At 44.0% G+C, this 27,835-nt stretch overlaps 1 protein-coding gene across 4 annotated transcripts in view; it reads left to right on the forward strand.

Moving 5' to 3' along the window:
- ESRRB (estrogen related receptor beta) overlaps positions 1–27,835 on the forward strand; it is a 106,420-nt gene that overhangs the window by 64,098 nt on the left and 14,487 nt on the right. Inside the window, exons 3-4 of one of the 4 annotated variants that reach the window (XM_062495201.1) lie at positions 5,294–5,703; positions 14,476–14,592. In XM_062495201.1, coding sequence (XP_062351185.1) covers positions 5,307–5,703; positions 14,476–14,592 — 514 coding nt within the window. In that variant the 5' untranslated portion in view covers positions 5,294–5,306. Of the gene's footprint in view, positions 1–5,293; positions 5,704–14,475; positions 14,593–27,835 lie in introns of those variants that run through there. The other 3 variants (XM_062495202.1, XM_062495200.1, XM_062495199.1) reach the window with 3 other exon arrangements.

Here is a 27,835-nt window from a genome sequence, read left to right on the forward strand (position 1 = left end):
TGCTGTGGGACATCTCCAACGCACTGAGTTGGTGGTTTTATGACTAAACCATAAAATACTGGTGAAGGGACCAAACTACATGGCAGAGGGTATGCCTGTTGTTTAGCTTTCTTCAGGAAATGGGAGTTTAGAACGCATCTATCCTTGCATTTCCTATTGACAATGAGGTTTCAGCCACTAAGGAAGGTCAGCAGTGTTGTCACTAAACCTTTTTGATCCAGTTTTGGAATAGCGAGTGCTGCTTGGAGAATGCAGAAGGTCAAATACTTAGGTTTGCATGAGCACTTCAGTGCTCAGATGGTATTAAGTTACTGAATTGCTCATACCTTTAGCTGATAAAAAGTTCCTCTGGGGGGAGAAATTAACTTCTGTTACAAAGCTGGGTGTTCTGGCTGTCCTGCTAAGCAGGTGTGAGTGGTGGACATTCTTTTTCTCACTTACAATAATTCAGTTGTCTTTATGTGTAATTTCCAAATCCAGAAGTGGGGTGAAGAGGTGCATGTAGCTACAAATTACTGTTTCAGGCAAAAATAATCCTGAAGGATGTGCAATAAAATACCTTTACCTGTGTCAATCCCAAATTTATAATCCTTGATATTTAAATGAATGGAAACTGGGGGCACTACTGCCTTAATTTTATAACTCTTGTCTTCTGTCTCTTTCTGTTCCTCCCCATCTAGCAATCTTTCCCTCTCTTATTATTGCTGTTGTTCTCAAAAGATCATTAAACACATAAGCCTTTAATGGCTAAATACCAGCCATTGCAGAGAAATAGCAAAAGAGGAAAGAAAAGCTGGAGAAGAATTGAGGAAACTTGGAACTTTAACCAATATTGCTGCCCAAAGGAGAGAACACTAATGGATAAAAAGCTAAAGCACAGTCTTGACTTTGCCTAAACCTGTGTATTTACATCCAGAGTCACTGAGGTCAGAGCACGCTTGTCTGAGGGCAGTTACAAGCACATAAAGGCTAACAACACTGTTAGTGATAAACAGCAGTGGGTTTATGAACTAGGAGTACAGCAGACAATAACCTCTCTTGATGCAATTAGATAATTAGTGGGCAAAAGGAATCCAGTGAATAGACTGACTCTGGACCACACATGGGCTTTTGACTCAAAGCTGTGCAAAATCTTATTAGGGAAATTAGATCAAATTGGTTTTGATACAAATCCTGTGAAATGAATCATGGATTAAATGACAGAGTGGAAACAGAAGGACTGGAGATATTCTTTATCCTTCTGCAAAGATGGTGTCCTAAAGGACAGTTCTTTGGCTGTACTCATTAGTGACCTGGAAGAAACGTAAAAGTGATCACTCAGATTTACAGTTGACAGAACCAAAAGATACTAAAAAAAATCAGCGTTGAAAAAAGAAGAGCTAGGCTGAAAAACTGAGCATTGTGAACCGATAAAACAATTGATAATGAACACTGTGTGGTTCAAAGATGATACTGGATCTACTTTGGAACAAGAAGAATCTCCAAATTTCATGTTGCTCAGAGCACTGTGGCAAAAGCAGCTTATGTTCAGAAAGGTCCCAAAGAGACAGGCTATCAAATTGTGTGAGCTGATGTGCAGTCTGATGTCTGGCAAAGCTACTGCTCAGTTGGTCCATATGTCCTCCTGGCTGTGTGCTTTCCAGAGTGACTCTCACCTGTAATGCTGCAGCATTGCACTGTGTAGTTCAGGGCACCTTGCTGCAACAGAGACCCAGAGAAGTTGGAACAAATCCAAAGAAGGACCACAGAGATGTTAAAGGGATTAGAAGGAATGACCTATGATGAGGAAAGGTGAAAAGAACGAAATGTTTAGAACCTCTAAGCCTGTTACATGGGCACAGAAATAGTAACGGAGTTTCCTGTGCCAGCACGGAGGAGAGTTGGATCGAGTCTCTCTCCTTTTACATTCCTATTAAGGTAACTGGAGCCAAGCAAAATGGCTGTTCATCACTTTGAACTCTTTGCAAAAAACATTTAGCTGCTCTTCTTGAAGTTCAAGATGTTGTGTCTCATTGCCAGGGGACACACTGACTGTTTAAAAATCAGCACGGGATCTCCATGAGACTTGCAGAAAGTCAGAGGCCAGGAAAAAAAGCACATGATCTGGAATGGCTGGAGTCACCTTAGCTGCAATCTTTGATCTGTCTTGGTGGTCAGGGCTTTTGCTCTCAAGCACGCATTCACATCCAACCAGAACTCATTATGTACTGCTGTCTGCTGGAAGGGAAAAGGAGGGTCCTCAGCTATAAGGATGCAGGGGGCTTGTTTCTTGATTCATCAAACACTGCCTGTTTGCATGCCTTGGGGAAGGAAGGCTTCTTATTTCCCCAGGCTCTTTTATTTTCCTTTTTTAAAAAATTTATTTTAATTTCTATTTTTATTTTTTGCTTTTGCTCCACTGAAGGAAAATACCTCGGTAAGCCCTCTGGAGGTAATTTATGAATGTTGAGTTACTTGAGAAACGGAAGTTGTTTCTTGGAGATTTGGGCTCCACTGACGGAATCTGCCAGTACAGCTCATTTCCCTGTCATTCCTGTTTCATAGTGTTTTCCTCTGTCTGCCTTGAAAATTACAACTCCAGCTGCTCTTACCATGGGGTTCCACAGTGCAGAACAGTGTTTTATGTTTGTTTTGCCTTCCATTTTAACCTTAATCTCATGTTGCTGTGTCCAGTGATCTTAATTTCTTTACCACAGATGCACTTCTCAGGTAGGGAAAGGTTCCAGAACTCACACAGCAGGTTTCAGCTTTGCTGTGAGATGCTAAGTTCTAGTCAGCTAGCAGAGTTTTATCTTTCTTCACACAGTCAGCTGTCGTTAGACCAGAAGATCTGCAATATGTCTAAGTGCCCTGTAGGAATAGAGATGAATGCACCTGCAGCAATTTCTGTAACTGCTCCATGACCTCTAGTTCATTGTGGCCCTCCGAGCAAAGCATGGGCATTTATCAACTCATCACACTGTCTCTGAGAGGGCCCAAATCCTGGATTCCTCTCAAGTAACACCAGGCAAAGCAGCTGAGGAACGTGAGATGCCTGCCCATATTCTCAAGGTCAACAGTCTTGCCAAAAAACAAACTTGGCTGATCGATCCCAGAGATAGGAGATGAGGTCAAACTTTGAGGAGGAAACAGAGAAGGGAAAATTAGGAGATACGTAGGTCAAATGAGATCATACGAATGCAGGACTGTGAATTTGCTGCATATCAAACATCTATATTCCTATCAACAGACACACAGATGTGATATATAAAAGTGTGCACTCCAGCCTTGCTGATTCTCACAGAAAGTTTTGTCCTGTCCCCTGGTAGATTTGACCTCTTGGCAGAAGGGGTTGCCACAAATACCAGGTAAATAGGCTGAAACTGAAATAGAAACAGAAATTGCCCACATGACCATGGTGTTGTAACTTTAAACAAGCAGAGCTTCCAAGAAGAAAAGTCAGGCATCTCCAGTCAGTCAGAATTCTTTGGCCATGTCATCAGGAAAATGCATGTTTACTTTTTCTTAAAACCTTTGACAAATTGTCTTGCTGAAGGGAAAATTTAACCTCTCAGGTTAATACTATTATCAATTAAAAGGTGTCAGAGACCCTACTCAGAAAAGAAAGAGAAGTCAATTTTCAGTATAATAAAGGTTAACATGCATCACCCACAAAGATCAGTATTGTGGTGTTTGATCCATGTGTTAATGATCTAGGAAGTGGGTGAACAATGAGACTGCAGGTGAAATCAAATTACCAAGGAAGACTGAAGTGCTCCAGAGGATCCTAATAAAACTGGGTGTGTGGACTGCACAGCATAGTGGCAGATGAAATACACTGTTGACTATTGCAAAACATTGCACACCAGAAGGATTAATTTGATTTTTCATACATCTTAATGGATTCTAAATTAACTGTAGGAACACAGAAATAAGATCGAGTGTTGCACTAAGTAACATCTGATAGTATTTGTTGAAGAAATGGTAACAATTTAGATTCATTTAAAGAGGGGAAAAAAAGCAAACAGTGCAAAGAGTTACATAATATGCAGACTGAAAATAATATTGAAAATATTGTAATGTCAATAGGTAATTGATGGTGTGCCTTTGTCTTGACTACTGTCCAGACCTTCAGCTGGAGAAGTGATGGAGCAGTGCCAATCTCATGCTGCTGAGGAGCTGGCTCATTGAACTCTGTTCTTGACTGAACAGAAATAGCCAGACTAGAGGAAGTTCAGAGATGGATGATGAAGCAGATAGGAGATCTGCAAAAACTTCTGCGTGAAGAGCAATCATATTGATAATAAAGAGCTGAATGAGGAGAACATGGCAAAACTACATTTCCTGAGAAGGAGAGTGAGATGTTGAGGGAGCCTGACAGGATGCAAATATATTATAGGCAAATAAAAGTGGGATTTGTTTGTTCATACACTGCACAAGTAATCCCATTGTTCTAAATATCATAAAATAAACACAAATGAGTAAACTCATTGCTGTAGCTATTATAAAGTTTAGCAGTATTCCAAAAAAAGACTGAACACTTTTATAAGGAATAAGACTATCTGTGACTAAAATAAATACGAAGAGCTTGAAAAGCTGGTAAAGTTCTTTTCATAAATTTAAGAGTGTAACCTTTCTTTAAGAAGTGGGAATCTGTATCCATGCAAAAGCTCAATACTAGTAAATAGAAGAAAGATTAAGATTTAAGATTGAGACAAAAGAAAATTTTGATCAGATCATTTTCCTTCTATTTCTGAGCTCGTCTTTCAGTGATGAAAGTGCAGCAGGGTGGAGTAAAGGATGAGGTGGGGTGAGAGAAGGAGTCAAACTTGAAAATTAATCAAAAACTTATGTATTACAAATGAAAAAATGAAAATCCAATCTGAGCAGGTCCTTTCTGTAGAATCTGCTACCGAACCTTTTGCATAAAGCCAGGACAGCCCATTCTCTATTAACCAAACATCTTTTTCACCTGGTCTGCCATAAGCAAGCTTGTTTCTTTCTACTGTCTTGGGGTAGATGGTGCTCTGGGTAGATTGTGCTTCACCAGCATTCATGCCCCTTCCTAGCACTGCAGCCTGTGAACAGCCTGAAATTTTGATGTACACAAAGAGTTTTTTCTTTAGTGTGAGTCTGTGGGGAGAAGGTGGGCTGGTCTTAGTCAAGATATTCCTGAAGCAGAAACTGCACGTGGTTGAACTCCCTGATCCAACTGGAGTTGGACTGAGGTGGCAAAAGGAGGGCTGTCTTTTGACTAAACCTGGAACTGAGTTTGGCCAGGTGGTTGCTTAGTGCCTTTGCTCTCTCCCTGCAGGCTGCTCGGCAGAATGGCCACGGAGGAGCGGCACCTCTCCTCCAGCTGCGGGTCCTTCATCAAGACCGAGCCCTCCAGCCCTTCTTCTGGCATCGACGCCATCAGCCACCACAGCCCAAGCGGCTCCTCCGACACTAGCGGTGGCTACGGCATCGCCATGGGCGGCCACCCCAATGGCCTGGACTCGCCACCCATGTTCAATGGCACGGGGATTGGCGGCGGGTCCTGCCGCAAGCGTTACGATGACTGCGCCAGTGCCATCATGGAGGACTCACCCACCAAGTGCGAGTACATGCTCAATGCAATCCCCAAGCGTCTGTGCCTGGTGTGTGGGGACATTGCTTCTGGGTACCACTACGGCGTGGCTTCCTGTGAGGCATGTAAGGCCTTCTTCAAGAGGACTATTCAAGGTATGGTGGGAAGGATGGAAACTGAGGCATTCACTCCATAGAAATAAAGGGACGTTGACATTGCTGACACTCTGGTGTCATATAAAAGGGGGAAAGGGAGAATGAATAATGCACCTAACTCTCCATCCTTTCATATGCTTCCTCTCTCCTCCTGCTCAGTTCTTGTCCTTCCAAATCAATCATGGAGTTAGGCTATGTGATGGTAGGAACCTTTGCCAAGTTCCTTGCCTGACTGGCTACCAGATCTGGGTATCTGGACTAGTGTGTCTTCCTGCCTCTGCTAGTGGCACTGATACTATGAGAACGTGTCAGCTAGTGGTGTAAGGCCTGGAAAGGAAATGCATTGCCTTCTAATGGTGTTTTAAGGCCCATTTGAAGAGTAGATGCCTCTGCCAAGAGATGGAATTTATGTAAACATACCTGCACCTTGCGGTGAAAGCTCCAGCATTACAGAAGTAGAGAAGTTCTTTGTCCTACCAGTCCTTATACGTAGCCATGAACTCCAAAACTCAGCACAAATCTGTACAGAGAACTTTTATGAGTCAGTCTTTTTCTCCTTTTCCAGTTTCACTGACTTTTTTCATTAAGATAAAGATTCTTTGAAGATAAAAAAAACTAGGCATTGAAGAAGATGAAGTTTTTGTCAGCCTCACTAAGGATGAACAATTCCTCAGGCGATTTTGGAATCCTCAATCCATGCATGTATAGGTGAATTGCAGTGCATTGCTCCTTCATGTACAATTCATGTGTGAGTAGTATGGCTGTGTCCTAGCTGCCAAGTCTGCTTGCAGATGTGCACATGTGCATGTACAATGTAATCAAAAGCAGGAGGGCATCCAAAAAGCCTCCAATATCCACAGATGCTTGGGTATACTTATATACACATGCCCTATGTGAGCAAACATGCTTGGACGTACAGTTACTCCCTTTATTTCACCCACTAACTGGAAAAAGGACAGGATCTTTCATCTTCTAGTGGGAAGTGTAGTGGGTTTGCCCAAGTATGGTGTGAAGCCTGAAGGTGGCCTACAGTGAGCAGGCAGCTGTACTTGGCTGCTGGCTGGAGGTAGTCCACATCAATACTTCCTTGCCTCCTGTGAAATGAAGGAAATGCACATGTGGAGAGACCATTCACTTTGTTAATTGAATGGATCTGATTACACTCTGTTGCTGCGGATGTTCAACTCTTGAACAGTACAGGGTGCAGTTTATCCCAGGTCTCTGCAGAAGTCACTATATCTGTCTTGTTTTCATAGATTTTAGATATCTTTTCTTAATGTGGAAATACAGCTGAGGAAATAATTGTTCTGCCCCACTGATACTTCCTTCTTTATTATGCCATGGCCATCTCTAGGGCATTGGCCTGATCCCTGGAACGGTTTCTGTGAGTTGTTGCTGAATCTCTGTGATTGAATGTATTTTTACTTGTATTTCTGTCAGCACTGACTACATCCCTTCTCCAGCCCTTGGACCCTTCCTGGTGTTGTATTTTAGGCACATTCAGGTGCTAAAACAGGGACAGGGTAGCACTCTGAAGCAAAGTCCTGGCATCTCCTAATACAGGAAGAGACCAGATAATTAACTCTTCATGGGAATGATACTGTAGAACCTCTGTGACAGGACAGGAGAGACCTTGAGAAGGAGAAAAAGACAGGAACGTTTGAAAAGTTTTCAGAGAGAATCAGAAGAAAATTATGCACATGTAGCAGTACATGGTGCCTGTATCAGCCAGGTGATATGCCAGCTGACTGAATCCCAAGAGGGGAGAGTGCTTCCTTCCATCTTCCTTTCCCTAGCCATATTCTTTCTCCCTGTGGTCCCCTAATTGATTGCCTGTTAACGTGTAGCAGATGGGGTGAAAGGAGTAAGTGGAAATTTCTCTCACCCTGTCATCAGCTTGGGCTGGCAAGTGAGGTACCAAAATGCTTTTATTCCTAAGAGTGTGAGAGTCAAGCGTGCTGTGCCTGAGGGTGAGCAATTTTAGCTATGCAGCTGAAGGCTGAGCCCAGGGAAGTGGGCAGCAAATAGGTCTGCAGAGTTTGGTTGAGTCAAGAAAATGCATTGTTCCCAGGACTCTGCTGCTGTGGGTGTGATATCCTAGTATAGCCCTGGTTATGCAGGGGAAAAGAATTTAAGGATCTCATAAAACAGAAGATGAGTGGCACGAGCATTTCCAAAAGGTGTTTATCCTGCAAGACAAAGTGAAAACATCTGTATCCAGCCTGTCTACCAATGCAGACTTTGCAGGAAGCATGTAGACATGTTATGTAACTACTTTCCCAGTATCCTAGTACCAAAATCTTGTCCTGATTCAGTATGAGGGAGCAGCATTGACTCAATGGTTTGAGCACCAAGATGGAGCAATAACCCCAGGATTTCCCAGATGCTCAAGAGATTAAATAGGTAAATTCATCATCAAGCTTTTGTGGTCTTGCACAAGCCACTTCACTTCTCTGTGCTTTAGTATTGACAGGTGAAAAAATAATGAATACTATAACAGTACTTACTCTGCTGGCCTATTTTATGTGCATGCTGCCATAAAATAGGTCTAAATCTGTGCTGAGTTACTAAACTACTGCAGCCATATCTAGATACCCCTGATCATGAAGCAGAACTTCACATGAAGTCCCCCTTCCATCTAGTCCCACCCCCTACCCTGGTACAAATTACCCAGTGCCTATTAGGGTTTTTTAGCTGCATTAACTCACATAAAACCTGCAAATCTTGACGTAAGAGTATCTTGCAATAGCCTTTTGACTCCCTCTGCTGCTGTAGCAGCAGCAGGAAGAATGGACATCCAAGCTGCAGACCTTCTTTAAGCATGCCAACTTTTTGCAGCTCACTTTCTCACATGGCCAGGTGAGGCCAGGCTGTCATGGACAACATAAGGGGCTACTGCTTTTCAAGTGATGGGGAGAAGATAGACTGAGAGCCAGCATGGACATGGATGATTATGTGTGAGGTCACTAATACTGCTGTGTGGGAGTTTTATGTCAGTAGGATTTTTCCAAAGAAAAGTGGAATTTTTACCAAGTCAGATTTCCCCAAGAAAAGTTTTGATTGTAGGAGAAAAGAAAAAAAAGAAGGCAGAAAAATGCAAGCCGTTGATTTCCCTTCTAGCTGAAATGGAGTGTTTGGTTTTCCTGAACTAGGACAGGAAGACAGAATCACCTGACAAACCTTAGCCTGTCCCACATCTTATGGGGGAGTGTCAGACCTCTGTCCTTTCTGATGTTGTGTTACATAGCCCAAGGATCAAGGCCTGGAAACCTGTGTATCATTTCCACTTTGCAATGTTGGCAATGCTTGAGACAGAAAAGTGAAAACCTTAGGTGAGATGAGAGAACACACCCCTGGGCTGCAGATCTTTCTCTCTAAACATGATATTTTGAACCCCACGATTGGTTTTCCCATGCTTTGAGGCAGTCAGAAATCCTAAACTGACCTGAAGCATTTTCAGTCAGCTAGGCTGTCTGACAAAATTTTAATGCTGTTTCTCCATCATTGTACTGTTTCTTGGGATTATATTATATATATTATATTCATGGGATTATATGGCAGTTTGCATTTACCTCACCTGACTGTGAATACTGTGGAATGTCTTGTCTAGTCCACTAGGAGAGAATCTGAATTTCAGACATGTTTAAGTGTGCTTCTATTGGTGCTCAGGAGAGATCTGATTTGAAACAAAAGATTTCATATTAGCTGAATGTAAAGAAATGGGTCTGCTACATATAAGATAGTTTGGGATGTTTATAAATAAAAGCTCTTTTAATTTCTCTTCCATGGAAAACCTAACTAATCCTTTCATCCAAATTTAGACAAAGGCAAATACTGTATTTTTTATGGGATAGAAATTCTCAATCGAAGTCTATTCCTTCTCTTAATAGTTTGCTCAGTAGGTAGAGCATTATGTATCAGTCAAATATATTTTCTGTTATTTTCATTAATTGTTGCAACTAGTAGGTAGTTTTGCCTACTTTAAAAATTAGCTAATAACAGTGCTGTGTAACAATGAGTCCTTTGTTATTCAATATACTCATGACTATGACTACCTTGCAACTATTTTTCATCTTCAAATGGTGAAAATAAAGGCTATTTCTAAAATGACCCATTATTGTAAAATAAAAGCTAAAAGCTCAGCAAAACATTGGAGATTCAGAGAAAAGAGACACATTTACCATCATCTTCTAGATGTTGAAAACTGGGAAGTTGTGTGTTAGGCTAAGTGCCTGTGTCTGTGGATTTCCAGCTTGAATCTTGCAAGCTTCAAACACGGTGAGCGTAGCACAAGAACTGCTGTGTTGGGATGCCTTTACACCAATAAGGGGCTTTAAAAGTGGATAATGCAGCTCAGAAGACTTGTAGGGATTTATAACAGTCTTGTAATAAAGTCTTCTAGGGCTTTCTGGTTGTTGTGGTGCTTAGAGAGGCTCCCAGGAAGAGGAGCAGTTGGCAGAGGTTTTCCTGAGCAGAACAGTGTTACAATCCACATGCACAAAGGAGGTTTTCTGTCCCTACAGTAGCAGCCACATCAGCTGGGCACTGTCCTATCCTTCTGTCCTTCTCAGAAACATGCCTGCTACTTTTCAGGTGGGAGTTCACAGCTTTCCAAAAACTTCTAAAGCTTACCCAGGGAAAGTGAAGTATTTAATGATCTAGTGCTTGACTGCTGCTTACTATTCACAGATTTATCACTTGAATTTAAAAACCTATCTTCAGTGCAACTTCAGCTCTATTAGTCTGGTGTTTTCTGTTTTCCTCAGTATATCTGTACAGCAAGCTCTGTGGAGAAGTATCTTTTCCATGGAAGTTCTGTAAAATATTTCTGGGTCTGAAACCCTATGGACAAACTTGCTGCCATTATGGAGCCCCAGAACCCCTACTCTGCATGCTTGTGCAAACAGGAGCTGATCTGAGTGAGGTTTTGTGGAATGTCCAAGCTCTCTTTTGTGAACAGGAGCCAGGTGAGCCACCCTGATGAGGCAAACAGTGCTGTTATATGTATACCATATGTATCCCATTTTCCTTGTAGCATCATTTGAATCTTTTTCTTTGAAAGATGAGGCTTAAAAAATAACCCTTCTTACCTCATGCAGATCACTGAGAGATTTTCCTCTGATTTTCACCTCTCCTCACACCAGGACTTGAGCTATGATGCCTTGGTTAGAAGGACTAACTGAAGTGAATAGCAATGAAGAAGAAACAAGAAAAAGCAAGATGGGGTTTTTTAGCAATCAGAAGCTGAAAATTATTTGAGGACTTTCTTGGCTATTTTTTATATAGTCTTTCCGGAGTTTCCTTTCAGAAAGGCTTTCTAGAAAGGTAGAAACTGTAAGCAGGGAGTAGCTTGTGTCTCAGTGCTATACTGATTTCAAGCTCAGTTCCTCTGAGGACCCTATCCCTAATTTAAGCAGGAGATGGGTGGGACTTTACTGTGCTCCCCAAGCTCAGGGAGGCATTCTTCTCTTCCCAGTCCATCCTGTTCCAGAGAGGTAGGGTCTCTTGAATGACCAAGTTGTGGTGTACAATTTTTAGGTGCTGCTATTATATGTGCACTAGAAATTATGTTCCAAATTGTTTAACAGTCAGAGGCCTAATTTTGCAGAAAACAGGGTAGTTTTGCAGTTCTCCAGCATAAAAAAGCATGTCACTTTAATAGCTCTTTGCTATTTTGTAGCATCTTGCAGCTAAAGGCTTTATAGTACAGTTACATCTTAATGAATAAAGACACTCCAGAAGGCAGGTTTGGTGTTAATTTCATTTTGCAAATGAGCTAACTAGGACATGGAGAGGAAGTGATTTGTTCTCCAAGGTGATACATGAAGGCCTAGAAGAAATTCAAACTCTGATCTGTTCACCTACCGCTTGATTTTTGAAGCAATTTTTTTAGGTAAATCTTGTGCCATGGCATCAGTGAGCTTCAACCATTTTTTTCAGATCAAATGTAAATATTTTCTAAGTAAAGGAAATCTCTCTAATAAGCAGCAGCTCAAAGCAAGGCTTTGCCTATTGAACTATTCCTTTCTTTGCCCCTTCTGTCTGGGGCACATAATCTACAGTTCGTGACATGCAGAGACTTGACTCACATTATGTTGTTGCATACCGAGGTGTGTGCACCTTTGTGTGCTTACACTCTTCTGCAGGACTTTGCAGCATCCCCATCTGCTGCAGTGAAGGGAAGCTCTCTCCTAGCCCGCTGTGTTGGCAGCTGGGCTGGTGGTGTGACTGCCAGCCACTGGGAGGCTGTTGGAATTTCGATGAGTTAATCTCATCACTTTATCACAGGGCACTTACAGAAATTACAGGGAGCTGTGAGCAGCTCACTGTGCTGGCAGGCAGCCCCAGGACCCATAAAAGAAATTGAGACACACACACACACACAAAAAAAAATAATCTGAGAACTCTGGTAAACTTTTGGAAATGACAGGTTTTTTTCTGGTCAAGTTCTGCTTGGGTAATGCTGACTGTGCCTTCCCTGGTGATGCCCCTGCTTTCTGCAGTAATGGCAGGCATTGTCTTCAGCTGTGGCTCTCAATCTCTGCAGTGCACAGCATGATTTTGGGCCTGATATAGAGAACTGCTTATTCGAGCTGCACATAGAGTGTGTATGCAGTAATTAGTACCTTCACATACTCTGACACTCTCCCATTTAGTTGTGATGTAGTTTTGTAGACACTTTCCAGTACTACACTTGTCAAAGGATCCAGGGAGTAGAGGCATGGGGAAGCCTGGGGATCTGCTTGACACTGTGGAGGACCTTGAGCTTCCAGATCAGAGCTGTCACTTTCTCCCACAGCTATAAAGGCTCAGGGCCCTTACTGTAGTGTCTCTGTGTTAGGGGACAAATTTTTGGGTTTTGGACCATAAAACATGAAATCTTGCATTTGTCCAGAGCTCTGATCCTGGCTTTGGAGAGAAAGGTTGGCATTCAAACAAAGGCAAAACCTCCCAAAGTGAGACTGTGTCTGAGTTTTTTTCCCATGTTTGCTCCTGCTCTGTTCCTTCCTGTGTGGGGCATAGCAAGTATCTGATGGTGAGATCAGGGCCACCATACTCACAGGTCTGTAATGTGCTGGAGCTGTGCATCTAGAACAGGAATTGGTTTATTACCTTGAGATCTAACTTGAATCTCAATTTCCAGCTCTCTGAGAATGTTGATACATGGCTGGCTATTGAAATTCAGATGTTGCACAATGACGAAATACATCCTGAATGGAAGCAACTTGTGCAGCACAGTCTGCTCTTGCTGACAAACTGCATTTGGGGGCAGATGAGCAGTGGGGAGAGGAATGAGGTGGCTGATCTGAAGCTTAGGGGGGAGTTGCAAGTTCTGTGACAAAACAAGAAGCAAGAGTCAGAATGTTTATAGGTAGTGGGCTGACCACCTTTAGGCTTTGAGGATTGTGTGCTCCTGGGGTTTCACTCAGCATGGGCCAAGAATAATGAGATAAATCAAGTGGTGATCTCTTTCTTTTGATTCTGTGCTCTTTTTTTCCATTCAGAGATCCAGGGAGCTTTCCAATATCTTAGTCAACCCCAAGGTCTAGTTACCACCCCCAGAGACTGATACGTATCAGACTGTTGATCTTTATTTAGAGTAGCTTGCAAAAAAACACAAAAATCCATTACAAAAGAAGGAATAAAAATCAATTCCGGTCCCAGTATTACTAAACTGTAAACTCTACTTCTAATCTAATGCTATGCAAGGTCCATACTGTGTGTTCTCTCAGCTCTTACCTATGCTTCTCCCTACAGCTCTCATTGAACTCTAAAGCATCAGTTTCCTACTCTAAACTATTAAACCAGCTTTTCCATTGTTCCACTGACTGTAGAGCTTAAGTACCTTTTTCTAGTTTACCAGTAACTAGACTGCCTTAAATGTATTGTCATTGTCAATGCATCGGTGCAAATTTTTGATTTCCAGTCCAGCTCCACAGCAAACATTGAATAGCCCTCTTCAGAAACATCAGCTCAAAGTGAATGGCAGGATGGAGACAGCTACTTCTATTTGTTGTCTTCTAGTACCACCTAACACTGTGATCCAGCATAATTCCCCTTACATCCTCATGCATCCATGCTTTGGTTATATTATTGGCTTATAATAGAATGTAATATGATTAGAAATAAATTTGGGATGCTTCTTTCTGTTTTTGTCTTATAGGCAGTGTTGAGGGATGATCACAAACAAAAGGGAACGAGGAAAGAAAAGATAATGCAGAGGATGAGAGCAGGTGCACATGGACTAATAAAGTAAAAATGTAAAGATTTGCACAGAGAACCTGTGTTCATTTTACAGGACGTCTTACCCACCTTTCTCAATGTAGACCTATTGCTTCCCTGCTGCCTGTAGCATGCCAGCTGGCAGGAGGAAGCAAAGGAGGAAATGCTGTCTCTGAGCTCCCCAGTTCCCCAAGCAGGACAAGAAAGGGCAGATGATATCCATCCCACAGACATGGAGCAAGACTGGAAGCAAAGGAAATTCTAGTAATGTCTGAACTGCTCCCACTCTCATCCCTGGACTTCAGGGAACAGGACAAGTTACAAGGGGTGCAGCACAAGGGATGATGACATGCCTGGAAGCCCAGCACTGCAGTCATCCCCTTGGCTAGGTCAGCAGGATAAAGTCTCAGAGAATGTATGTGTAAGTGAATGAGCAAACATGCAACATTTACAGACTGATGGTGGTGGGAATATCTGGGCACTGCAGCCTGTCCCTGGATCCATGGGGAGAACATGATTCCTGGGTGACCATCTCTTGTTTGATTACAGGGAACATTGAATACAGCTGCCCGGCCACCAATGAGTGTGAGATCACAAAACGGAGGCGCAAGTCCTGTCAGGCCTGTCGCTTCATGAAATGCCTCAAAGTGGGGATGCTAAAAGAAGGTAAGACAGAGTCAGAATGAGCATTTTTCTCTGTCCTGACAATGCCTGGGATTCCAGACCTTGCAGAATCTCCCAGGCTAATGACATGCTTGCCCTCTTTGTGTTTCTGAATGTATCTTTCTACAGGCTTTGTAAGAGAGCCAGGATGGGCAGTAACCAAGAGGGCAGTCCCGATAAGAGAGTGGTTCTAGTCAGTGCTCTCACACTCGGATATTATTTCTAGTATTTGAAAATTTGACAAATAACTGGAAACATGGTGCCAGACTCTTTCCTTTCCCAAAGGAGCTCTGGGCTGGAGAGTGTTTCTCTTCTTGCCCCCTAGTAATTTTTCAGTGTTGAGGAGGAGAGGCTCTTTCATGATCATGACTGGGTTGGTGTCTCTTCATAAGGGAAGGATGGAGTTAATGCAGAGCTGTGGCACAGTGTGCAATGAAGGTCTGCCTGTATTAACACTCAAGAGACTTTCTGAAGATGGTTGGTAGCAGAGTTTTGTCTGGGAGCTCTGGGTCCCCTGCCCTGCATACTCAGCCTGTGTTTTGCTCAGCCTATTGATCTGTTCAGCCCTCTTTGAGCAGTGTTCAGCTTCTTTCCTGTGCTGTTTTTCCTCCCACACCCCCCTTTTCAATCCTTGTCCATTCAAGAGGAACCACAGGGAATTCAGTGGCAATTAAACACATTCTTATGGATTGACTTTAAAGGTTTGTTTCCCTTGGGTTCCTCTGGGAAAGGCAGTGAGGGGAGGAGGGGAAGAAAGGAGAGGCACTGCACATAACTCTCTACATTGCTATACCAGCAGAGAGAGGTCTTCTCAGCTTAACCACAAGAAACAGCTGCTGGCTGTGGTTATGCACGAGTCCTATATGGTGGAGCCAAGATGCCATCATACAACTTTCTTCCAGGTCATAACATCACAGCAGCTGGTAATAAATTGTACAGTGTCAGTTGAGTGTGTATTGCTTCTCACTAGAGCTCTCTCATTTCTTGAGAGGCAGGTTGATGGCAGCCAGTAAGAATGTAGGTTAGGCATTGAACCCATTTTGTTCTTTAATGGATGTTTAGTTTCTGTGGTTAAATGTCTTCCTTCTAGAGCATACCAGTTACCAAGGGAAGGAGATACAAGCTTCTGTAATTTGGCCTTCCTGACCTAGGTGTAGAGGTGGTAGACTCAGAGGATCTTGATCTCCTGCTGGGAGGGAGGCACCTACTTTGTAGTTAGAGACCACTGGAAACTTCCTTCTCTTCATGTGGTAGTTCAGGGAGGGGATGTATCCCCTTATCCACTAAAGCAAATATACACTCATGACACTGGCTTCAGTGGGAGTGCAGGTTGTTAATGCACTGTAGCCTATTCATATGAATCCCATCAAACAACCTTAAATGCCTTTAGTGGCTCCAGTCATTCTGCAGAGCAGCAGCAGCACAGGTTCAGGCTTGCTGGCTGCCAGTGTCTGTGCTGTCCTGCTTCTGAGCAGTTGAGCCTCTTGAAGCTGGCAGCTGGGGGGAACACTCACAGGAGCTGGTGCTGGTGTGCTGACTGTGCCAGGGCATCTCTGCTTCCAGTTCTGGGAGTTCAGCGCTGTTCAGAGCAGGGTCCTGTGAAGGGTTTTATGTCTTAGCCTCCAAGTTCTGTGAAAACAGTTAACTCCTTCCAGACCAGAGTTGGTCTGGAAACCAATGTAAATTTACTCACACCATGCAGTGACTGAACTCCCAAACCCTGTGAGATACTACTCATGGCAAACTGAAATTTGTCTCTATGGCTGCTTTTGTGCTGAAGTGTATTTATTTATTCTTATAGGGATTGATCAAGCATCATTAAAGTCACTAGGGAAGGGTGGTTTGCTATTGATGTTAGTGTATCTGTGATCCTGCCCATAATATTTAGAGCTGTGGAAAATACACCATAAAGATTTATTGATAGCAACCGGATACAAGAGCACATGATAATATCAAGAAGAGCAGAGGAGACTACCCTAGCAATCTGCAAATAGGGGTCCTGTGTCCTAACAGAGAGTGGCCAAGTGATGCTGGGAAGACTTTTTTTTCTTTCTTTTGCTCAGTATCCCAAGCTGAGAAGTAAGGATCATACTGCTTTGCTTTGCAAAAGAATTGTGAGGACCAATTAGTTAACTTTATGTGAAGCTTGGTGGAAACACAAAGTATTAGTACACAGAATTCAATCAATACACCTTTAAAAGCCAAATCCAAGATGGGAGAAAAGTGGTGTCACACTATTTGGTCTCCACAGAGCCAAGAGTTTCTAAAACGAAGAAATCCATAATTGTTTGAATTGCTCAAAATGCAGAATTGACAAGGGATTTCAGATTAGAAAAGGTTCATTGGTCTTTTCCATGTCTAATCTGTCATCCTATTAGCTCATCCATCCCTTTTCTCTGCCAAGGCATGAGAGTTCCCAACTATACCATTCTAGTAGTTTCACTGTTTTTAAAAATCCCTCATGACAGGGTTTCCCCAGAGAGCCTATTCTACAGTCTTCAAACTCTCATTAGGACAAGATATCTCTCGATATTTGGGCTATGATTATTTTCCCTTTTAATAGATCCCCTTTCTACCTTGCTTTGGTGTACCTCTCATCATCCCTGGGCTCATGCATGGCAGAAAGTTGCTAAGACATGTTCTTTGTCCTGCTTGATTATCAAAAGTTTGGAGGAAAGCAGTTTTTTGGTTAAAGGCAAGATCTAGAAATCAGTTCTCCTCACAGTTTTCTGCTTGATGTCCTTGGGCAAGCCACTGGGCTTGTAACTTAGTGGGGATGTTTCTGGGTAAAGAAATTATCCTTTTGCTCAAATAGAATATGATATTTCATTATTTCTTCTCATTTTCCATTATTGTTGCCATACATGATGTACATGCTACCTCCTGCCTGCTGGGCACATGGCATTACCTTGTTCTTCGAGCAGAAGGCGTCAGTACTCAAAGATGGCAAAAACAAAGAACCATGACTTCAAGGTCTGCTTTACACTTGTTCAAATGTTCAGCTTGGTGCTGCAGGAGAGACTTGGATCCTCCCCTTGGGGACTGCATGTAAGGGTCACCAGACATCTCTTCTGCCCACATAGGCTGCAGCTAGGCAAAAAGCTGTGAATGTAGCCCTTTAAGATCTGGGGAGACTGGCCCTAACACAGATGTGCAGGTTATCCAGGCAGTGCTGAGTGAATGAGGATCAGGGCAGGAAGAGAGCCAATGGAGCAATCAATAGGTGTCTCAGATATCCAGGCCACTTTCTTTAAGAGAGCTCTGATCAATGTACTGCAACAAGGGAACTGCATGAACACCAGAGCTTTGCTGTCTCAGGTTCTCCTGGCGTGATGCTGCAGAGCAGGCAAGACTCACTGAGGAAAGTGGCAAGCAGAAAACTGCCCACAAAGCCCAACTGGCTCAGATGTCTGAAGTCTTGGCTTGTCTGGCTGTCTGTCCCTCACTCTCCCCTTCCATCTTTAGTGTGCCCCCAGGGAGGGGGCTATTAATTTAGCCCTAGCAGGCTTGTGTAGGAACCTTCTGAATCTGAAGTCCAGCATTCCAGCAGACTCCAGTCCTAGTGTTCATGTAGGGACATACTGTCCCCAGAAAACCTGTGCTCTGCTGCTCTTCGCCTTGCTGAACCACCAGCCTGCAAGCCTTGGAGTTGGGCATCTTCATAGGTTTGTCCAGCAGAATTGCATGACCCTCTGCTCTGCAAAAATCAGGGAAACCTGAGCAACCAGTGATACTGCTCATCCCAAATGGAGAAAATGGTATGTCTGGTGTGGGGGGGTGGCCAGTGCAGGGAAAGTGTGCCCTGCAACTTACAGTGGAGACGCATTGTTCAGAGCTGGGAATCACAGGGTTTGTCCACCCCATTGCCTCTCTTTGCTCCCATCACTGTCTGTCTTGTGCCTACAATGACTAAGTGTAGTTCTTTAACTCTGGGCTCTACAGAGTAGATCTAGATCTTCCTGGATTTCTGGAATGATAGTCAGAGAAATTTCAGCAGTTTGGCTGCTCAAAACTCTTTTAAAAACTCAGTATACCTTGTCACTTTTAGGAAGAATATACCCTTGCCATTCACGTTCTAACCACCCATAACCTTTCTGTTCTACAGCAATTTGTTTGTCTTCAAGAGGCAGATGTAATTTCAGATGACACAAGGCTTGTGTTTGTGGGCTCTGAGGTTTCATTTTGGACATTGGTTGGCTGATGAAACATGACCTCACAATTTTGCCCTCCACACCTTTGCTGCATCTCTGAACCTGGGGCACCCCAGGTCTCCCAGAACTTGGGGCACCTCCTCTCCTCTGACCTTGGTATCCATAGGGCTGTTTCTTCTGTATTTTCTCATGTCTCTCTCTCAGCTGCTTTTACCCTTTCTTGAAAGTGTTATCACAGAAGCACCACCAGCACTGCTGAGCTTTGGGCAGTGGTGGGTCCATTTTGAAGATGTCTGGAGTGGACACAGGGGCAGGTTCTGGTGTCTTCTCACAGGAACCACCCCTGCAGTCTCCTGCTACCAAAACCTTGTGACATAAATGCAGCAGTACCATGAAAGGGAAATATTCTAAAATCATCAGAAGAGGGATGGGGATAACAGGTAAATTGCAATGAAATATCAAGACCTCTCATTTCAGAACTCATCTTTGGCTGGAAATGACAGACAAGCAAGTGGAGGAGAGGCAGTATCAGACATTTCAAACCATACCACACCAAAGAGAACAGACTGGCTGTTGTCTGGGTATTTAGTCCTTTCTCTTGTGGAAGCCCTGCAGAATTTTTTCTTCAAAGGATTGTATTATTTCTAAAGCTGTGCTGTTCCCTGTTCTGTGCTGGCACATCTGCAGAGACCCAAATGGAGCATAAACAGTTCTGAAAAGGAAGCAAAGCTGGGTCGCAGAATGCTTTTCATGAAGTGCATGCACATGCAATTGTGTCACATCACAGCAGAAAACCATGCAGCAAAGAAAATGTCTGTAAAAAAAAATCTCATCCAGGCATTGAAATGCCATTGATTATTCCCACAGCCTTTGAGTCTTGTTTTCCTTCTTAATAGCAGTAATGTGTATTATGTTGCTGAAGTTGTCCTCTGCTTCCTGCCAGTGCTGAGACTTGTCTCCTCAGAGTCCTGCTCATGACTGAGTCCTAAGCACAGCTTTCTGGGATGTCTGAGTGGCTTCTGCCCAGTTTCTTGCAAACATCACTGGTTGGCTTCCACAAAAGAGGGCAATGACTGAAAAGAGCCTTGGGATGTGTCCTGTGATAGACCAGATATACCTTATTTCAGAAAGCAGAAGATAGGAGTTTGCAGGACTACATGCACTGCCCTGTATAAGGTGTTTTACCCCACTCTGAACATCTTTGAAAGTAAGTTGTCCTCAGGCCTAGCCTTCTGGCTCTCAAGAATCACCCTTGTGTAGTGAGGGTGAAGTCTACAAATAAAAGGATGGAAGGTAGAAGAATACATAGTCTTGATCTGGATGCAGAAAAGGGAGGCTTTTTAACAGCAAGAGAGAAGTTAGGCAATTATCCATGAAAGACATGTGATTTCTCTTACCTGCATGACTCTCTTTCTTCCCAAAACTTTTATGCTGTAGTAAGCCCAGGTACAACCATTCCTTTCCCAGGCTTTGTTACTTTGGTCCTAATGCATGTTGATAAGAAATGCTAGAGAACATATTAAAATTCAACAGGGAACCCAAATTCTTTGCTACAAAGCAAGAAGATTTGTCCAAGCTCCCAAGCTCTTGGATTCCTATCTGTCTAATATTATTTCTGATGTAAAGTTTGCTGGAATGTGTGGATACTGACACTGCAGCACCAGGCAGTGAACAGGCAAGAGAAGTCTACAGAAGAGAGCCACAAGGTTCATTCAGCTCATCTTCCTGTGAACCTTCCTTGTTCCCCTTTCCTTCCTCTCCCTGGTGTCTTTGGGAATACCCTGCCTCCCAGAAACTTGCAATAACCTGGTAACCCTTGTGTTACCTGAGTGCCTGCATCTCTGTGAATGCTGGAGGTGATCCCCACTTCTGAGATGGTGAGACTGTAATCTTCAAACTTCAGAAACAGCTATCTCTGAAATCCATCTCGTCTTCAAGACCCAGGCTGATTAGGAGACCCTGTACTCAGTGGAATTGCCCTGGCGTTTATTCCTAACTCTTCAGTTTCCCTTACCAGCTGCTGATATCATAAATTTTTCACAAGGAATCAAATCTGTCATCCTGGACAGACTTGGCTGTGTGATGTTCTAAATTTGATGCCAACACCCAGTATCTGAGCAAGGGATTCCAAGCATTGGTGATTTCAAACCACTTCCACTTACAACTTTGCCTTCATCTTCTACTAAAATCCGGATAACTGAATGAACAGCAGAGCTCCTCTTTTCAGCTAGGTAACCAAAGGGAGGGTGTTTAATTTCTGTCTTCAAGTGAAAGAATCTCTCAATGGAGCAAAGTGCTTCCAGCAGCCTCTCCCTCCTGCCCCCATCCCTGCTTCCAGACCCTGTGTTCTCAAAAAGATATTTGATTTCAGTGAAAGCTCAGCTGACATCCCTGCAATATGCTTGGGTTCTTGCTCTGTGCTTCCTGGGAAGGATGAGGGCTCCTCCGGGGACCCTGGGTAATTGGGTTAGTGGCCAGCTCATGTCAGGAAATTAAAAGGTAGCCCCGATCAGGTTGCTGCTATGTGCAATTTAATGGCTTTGTATTTATAGAGTATTCTGCCTCCAGCCGCTGCCAGAAATATCACTATTGAAGGTATCCAAATGAAAAAAGAGAATGAAAAATTATTTTTCTTTCTCTAAAATATACTTGTGTTTAAAGACAGCCAGGCAGCCCTCTGTCCTTTGAAATGGGATCTCTAGGAGCAGTGAATGGCATCTTGATGACTCTATCTTCCACACCCAACTATTTTCCAAGGCAAAAATTGAGCATTTTCAGTGTGGCTGGAGCTGAGTTGTGACAGAGGGCATGGGCTGCCTTTGGCAGGTTCATGGTAATTCTCCAAAGAGGAGGCTTCCAGCAGATGGACTGTTCACAAATTACACATTGGGCTGAGTGCACTTTGTATCTGTTTTCTGGACACAAGAATGGCATATCCAGGACCATTCCTACACCTTCTCCCTTATCTAATGGACTATGAATCTTTTTAATTTGGTTCCTCTCATTCATTTTGAATTTTGTGGTTCTTACCACACCTAACTAGATCTCCGTTCTTTAAAACATTGAGGTCCAGGTTCTATCAGTATACATCTAGGTGGATTCTGAAAGGCATTTATTATAATAAATACTTTGTGTATTTTGTCACCAAAACTGTGCTTAGTGCTCTTATAACACATACAGAAAAGAGGAAGCAGATAAAAAATGCAACAACCATCCTGGGATTTTTAGAACCCAACCATTGTCCTAGAAGCTTTTAGGCAGTTTTGACAACACAGCCCGTAAGATCTTCAAGGTAAGCAAGAATGGGATGGAACTGAATGTGTGCTCCCACTGCTATACGGTAACTTTAGGCATGTGCACCAGTGGGCACATGTGTGCACAGTCAGCTGTGTGCACCAGTGACTCAGCTCTGCTGAGATTCTCAATCCCTTTCCCTGACTCACCTTTGAAGACTGTGCCAGCCCTTGACCTGCAGGGTATCCTGAGAGGGTCTTTATTCAGAACTTCCTGGCACAGCTGTTCCAATTTAAGAATTCAGTAAGATGTGGACAGTAGTTCTTAGCATTAGAAAAGCCACTGCTGAGGTGAGGACTTGAGGAGATGCTTCAAGGCTCAAGCAGGGTTGCTGTCAGAGGCTGGACAAAGCAGAGCATGGTGGGTCTAACTCCCTTGCCTCTGTGGATATCCATCACAACTAGACCTCTTTCCATGTAGTGGTGGGGGCCTCTCCATTGTGTCACATATCAAAAAGTGTTGTTCTTGATCCATGTGTATGCTCCTCTACCTGTTCCAAAATCTGCTCCATTGAAATACACTGAGACAGAGAACTGGACTAGAGATAGCATTGGTTTCATCCCACAGGATTTCTCTTGATAGTCAGTGAAAAGAAGTATCTGTCATGATGCCTCCTCAGGTAAGTGTCTGGCCAGTGAACTGAATGTGGAGGTGCCTTTTTCTCTGTTGCTTGTCAAGGGAGCCCAGATGCACAGAAGGGAGCTATCAAAGTCTAAAGTGAGTTAAATCACACCGGGGCCTGCAGGTTCCTCTAGGGAGCAAATACTGTTTTGAGGCTTTATTTCTGAATTCTATCTCTCGGAAAGTCAGTGGAGCTGAGGCTTTGTCATCTTTTAGGTCCTGTTGTGAAAGGCAGCCTTGGTCTTTTCCTAGCTGGCATGTGTCTGCATCTGTTCCTTTTGCACAGTGCCCCTCAGCCCGCTGCTGTGCAGGCATTATAGCCATGGGTGACATAACCAATAGAGCTGCTGACCTGCTTCAGATTGTTTGGAGGGCTGGGAGGAGAAGCAGTCAAAGGAGAACGTTTGCATGGACCATGGACAGAGGGTGAATATGTGGATGGGGGGCTTATTGCAGAGATTTGTTGCACAGAACAAGTTACTGAGGTATTATTTATTCCCATTTGTCCTTGAAGCCCTTGTTAGTTCCTGAGTTTCCAAAGGGAGCAAAGTGAGAGGGGCTCAGCTTGGGAAGAAAGATGTACATTTGAGAGACAGCTGTGGCTAGCACTGCAGACAGCCCTGCAGAGCTGGCAGCCATGCAGCTGACATTGGCAGAGGAGAAGGACTGGTCTGCAAGCTGTGTGTGTTTCACCTGGCTCTATGCTTTGGACCAACCATTTGGGACATGCTGCTTGTGTTTCTGTGTGTGAGGAACTGACACCTTGTGTCACTGCTCCATGGCATCTGAGAGCCTCTGGAACGAGGTATCATCAGGTATCACAAGGCTAACTGTCTCTCTGAGTCCAGGGACTCTTCAGTCAGCCCAACAGCGAAGAAGCTTTCCTACCTGACTAACATAACCCTGAAACCATCAAAGGTGGAAGAGGTAGCAGCATCCTACTTGAACTGATCTAATTTCTCTGTAGGCTCTTGTAACACAGCAGATGGATTTCCATCCCCACTTCCACTCATCCCCAGGATAGTTCTCCACCCTCTCTTTCCAAGTGTAATTTCCAGGCTTATTCACCTGCACCAGCCAAGTCACTGGGTTCTTCTGGCGGTGCTGATCTGTGACCCTCAAGTTGCCTTCCTGTATTTCAGATGAGTTGGATAATCGCATCAGTCACCTACCAGAAGACTCTCTAGGGGCTGGCCTCTTTTGGCCACAGTGCTAGAGCCTAATAGTATAAAGGCATCTTTTCTCACTCCCAAGCTGGAATCTGAGTAACAAAAGAGAGCCAGTCAGTTTGCAGCCTCTTCATTCCTATTAGGCATAGATGCTTTTTCCTATAGTCTATTTCTTTCTCCATCTTGGCAGGCCTGACTTTTAATGGTCATCTCTGCTTTCTGTTTCCTTGATAGGCTTTCTCCTGGCTCACTCATCCCATTACCACATGCTGTTGTCTCTCCTGAAGTTGAGAGCAGAAAGAGGGAAATTTTGTAGGAGACACTTTGGATACAACTCTTCTCCTTTCCTTTCTCCTTTGCTCTTAGCCTATGCATTCCAGCTTCCTTAGTCAGTACCCATCCATGTACTTTAGACTGCAGCTCCCAAAGACAGGTGCTCTGCCTGCTACAGAGCACCACCCCAGCTCAGACCCTGGGAGAGCAAGCAGTGTGGGAACTGGATCTCAAGGATTAGGTGGGCAGTGGACACAGGACCTGGCTAGTGTATCAGGTAAGCTCAGCAAAAGCAGCCCTTTTGCTTCCTGTCCAGCACTTGCCCTGTGTTCCCTTTGGTTGTGTCCTTCTTGGTCTGGACATATATTATACCATGCAAACCCTGTAGCTTGGTTCCTCTGTTAGCTCTTTTGGCAAGATAGATCTTTCTGTTCCTATCAATCTGTGGGCATGTGATAGGACTCGATGGAAAGTGAGGTGAGGCTGGTAATTTGACACGACAGCTGATATTGGGCCTTGACTACATTTTGCACTGGCCAGGGTTTAGCTTCACGGAGCTTTTAAAAGTATTTTTAGTCCCCAGAAAATAAAAGAGAAACTAAACCTGACTCTGTGCGCTGTCGCCTCTGCATACTCGGCTATTTTTACTTCCGACAGTCTCGGCCTGGGTCCAGCTTTTAAAAAAAGATGGAATTATTTTACTTCCATTAAGAAAAAAACCCCAAGGCCTGATGTTATCAAGTCGGCAAGGGGACATCTGATCCCAAAGTTGTCGGGCAGACGTCTCTCCAAGGGGCATGTCAGAGAAATGCAGGGAGCTTGAACGATCATCAGATCAGCTCTCCCACTGCAGAGGCTTGGTGCTGGCACAGACCTCTCTGCAAGAGTGCTTGGAACACGAGTGGCACCCACAGGACACTTAGAAAACTGACATCCCTGCCCCAGGCAGGATGCTGAGCTGGGAAGTCCTGTGCAAGTCCTGGCCCTGCCCTCCTCCCTGCAGGGCCAGAGGGTCTTGGACAGGCAGGGGAGCTGAGAACAACCTGCTGGGGAGCTGGAACTCAGTCCCTGTGGTGTACAACAAGGTCAGCTCCATAGGTAGGTCAGATGAGGAGGACTTTTATGCAGGGTCTCTCAAAAGGTAACAAAATTGAATGAGCAGCAGCACTTTGTTGCTATACAGGGGAATGGGAGGAGAGGGCATGTTTCCAGAATAGATAACCTTAATTTGAAGGAACTGCCAGCAAGATAAGTTATCAAGGGGTGGTGCTTTCCAAACTTTGTCCTATACTGTTGATCTCAACTCCTTGCTGATACAAAGGGGGGTCCAGGAGTGCCTGTGGTGGTGACAATTTTGTAGGATGAGTGTTTTCTCTCCTTTGAACTGGCCAGTTGTGATTCATGTCAGCATAGGGTTTGTGCAGGAGCTTTATTTTGCTGCTGTCTTGTTGTGAGGCTGCAGTGCCAAATCCTATGAAAGTCTTCAGTATGGACAGCTGCACTTCATATGTGGCTGCTGCACCTTGCAGTTAATGCTCAGGTGGCTGCACAAGTAGTATGAAACCTGCCCTTGTGATTACAGTGTGTGTGCCCCCTCAGTTTTGCTCCAGCCCTCTCTCTTTTGTCTCCCTTCTTACACTCTCTCACTTCCATTCATATCCCAATTTCCCCTCCGTTTCTTCTCTGCTCAGTGTTTCCCTTCATGCTGCTTCTCTGAACTCACCCACCACACCTCCCCACTCCATTTTATTATCTGTCCTTTAGCGTCCCTCTCAGAGCTGCACTGTAACCAGCCTGCCTGTCTTAAAATCAACCTCCAAGGAAATCAAGCAGAGCAGCAGGCATTAACCCAAGTACCTGGATACCACAGGTCCTGTACTGATTTTTGTCCATGCCCTTCCCTTCCATCTAGATATGACCCATTAGGCTGTCAGATTTTTAGAAAAAGGATTTTACCATGATGCTTATGTCTGGAATGTCACAGTCAGGGACTAGGATGGTTAAAATGCTTTTGTTTACTCTAGTACCTGTGGGTCACTGCACTCAGCAGCTGGAGCTGGGATGTGCTGTATGGGGCTCAGCCTGTTCACCAGCTCTGCAGCTGAAGCGATGATGACAGGGAGGAATTGTGGCTCTGCAAGTGCTGATTGAAAACATTTGCCTCAAGGAGTGTCGCACAGGAAGGGGAACAAGAGGAGGACAAACAGTTGTTCAGAATTAACAAGCTGAAGTCCTTGGGCAAACAGACCTCTATCTGCTCAGTGGGGGATGGAGGGATGGAGGGTAAATCTCTCTGCGTCTTTCTTATCTTTTTTTAATGCACTTAAGTCCCTTGTGTCCTTATAATCTGATTGAGGGTCCCTAATACTGCTGCAACCTGTGCAGCCATCCCTCTGCCAAGCACTGGAGGATGGCATTCTCCTTGGGAGGAGGAAACAGGCTCCTTCCCCCACTCCCTCCCTATTCCTCCTAGTTCCCCCTCCCCACTGCTTAGCAAACTGCACAGCAAAAGCATCCTGGAGGGCTGTGTGTTGGTTTCTGCCAGCTGAGAATGGCATCTCCCTCTTTCCCTCCCCCTGACCACTGGTGTGAGGGAATGCACCCACCTATGATCCTTGTCTGGGATGGTCCTGGGAAGATGTGATTCAGACCCGAAGTCTTGGCAGCCTGTTCTGGATTCCTCTACAATCTTCCAACAGTGTAGTCCTGACCCTTTTGATTTTCATACCTGGTTGTTTGGTTTATTGTCAGTTCCAGAAACTTGTGTCACTCCCTCCTCTCCTGGCTTATAGGTAGGTGTCATTTATTCAGCAAAGCATGGAATGGAGTATTATTTCTTAAGAAACCAAGACATAGGGGGAAAGAAATGATGGATGGAAATGAAAATTTCCTGCTTCATCCAGGATTTTATTACTGCTGTTCCTCAGGGAACTCCCTCGATAACCACAGATTTGGGATTCCCTGGCTGTCCTTTTTGAAACTACTCTCTGAAGCATGTTTGGGCTCCCAGGAAGGAGTCTTGCCCACAGGCTACCTGCCACTGGAAATGGAAGTAAATGCAGCAATGGGCATAATTTCAGAAACAATACCATGTAATGGAAGAGAAAGCTGGGACTTAAGGATGTCAGTAAATTCTCCACACAGAGTAAGAAATAGAAGATGGGGCAGAAAAGAAATTACTCAGTGTGACCTGAGTTCACCTTTATCAGCTTCATACCTTTCTCTCCATCTTCATCATCTGCTGTCCTCCCACAGCAGCCACCCACAGCAGCGGTTCCCTTGCTCTGCTCATTCCTGCTTCTCCTGCTCAGTGGGAGATAGTGCTGCCAGACTGAGTGTTGTTGGCCTGCTATTCTTGTTGCTTAGGGTGCAATTGGTAATCAAATTGTTTTGATGCTCTAGCCCTGAAGAGTATCAGGACCTAGATGTTGTTGCAAGTAGTGGTTTCAGGTGATGCAGGTGTGGCTGGTGTGAGCATTACAGTAAAAGCTTTCTCTTTTCCCTGACAGAATAAGCAAACATAGCCTTGAAATGCAGTGTGATAGACATGCCCCCTTCCAGGGTAGAATATTTGCCAGCTGACTGCAGAATTTTTCAGGTGTACAGGTTGTTCAAAAAGTGTCACTTCAAAAGTGATGAGTGTTTGCTTTTAGTTGTTTGTGTTTATGTAGCAGTATGATTGCAAAATATTAATGACTTAATGTGATTAGTAAGTATATCACATAATTGGTTCCCATG

The sequence above is a fragment of the Cinclus cinclus genome, chromosome 6 (genome assembly GCF_963662255.1).
Source record: "Cinclus cinclus chromosome 6, bCinCin1.1, whole genome shotgun sequence".
Lineage (NCBI taxonomy): Eukaryota > Metazoa > Chordata > Aves > Passeriformes > Cinclidae > Cinclus > Cinclus cinclus.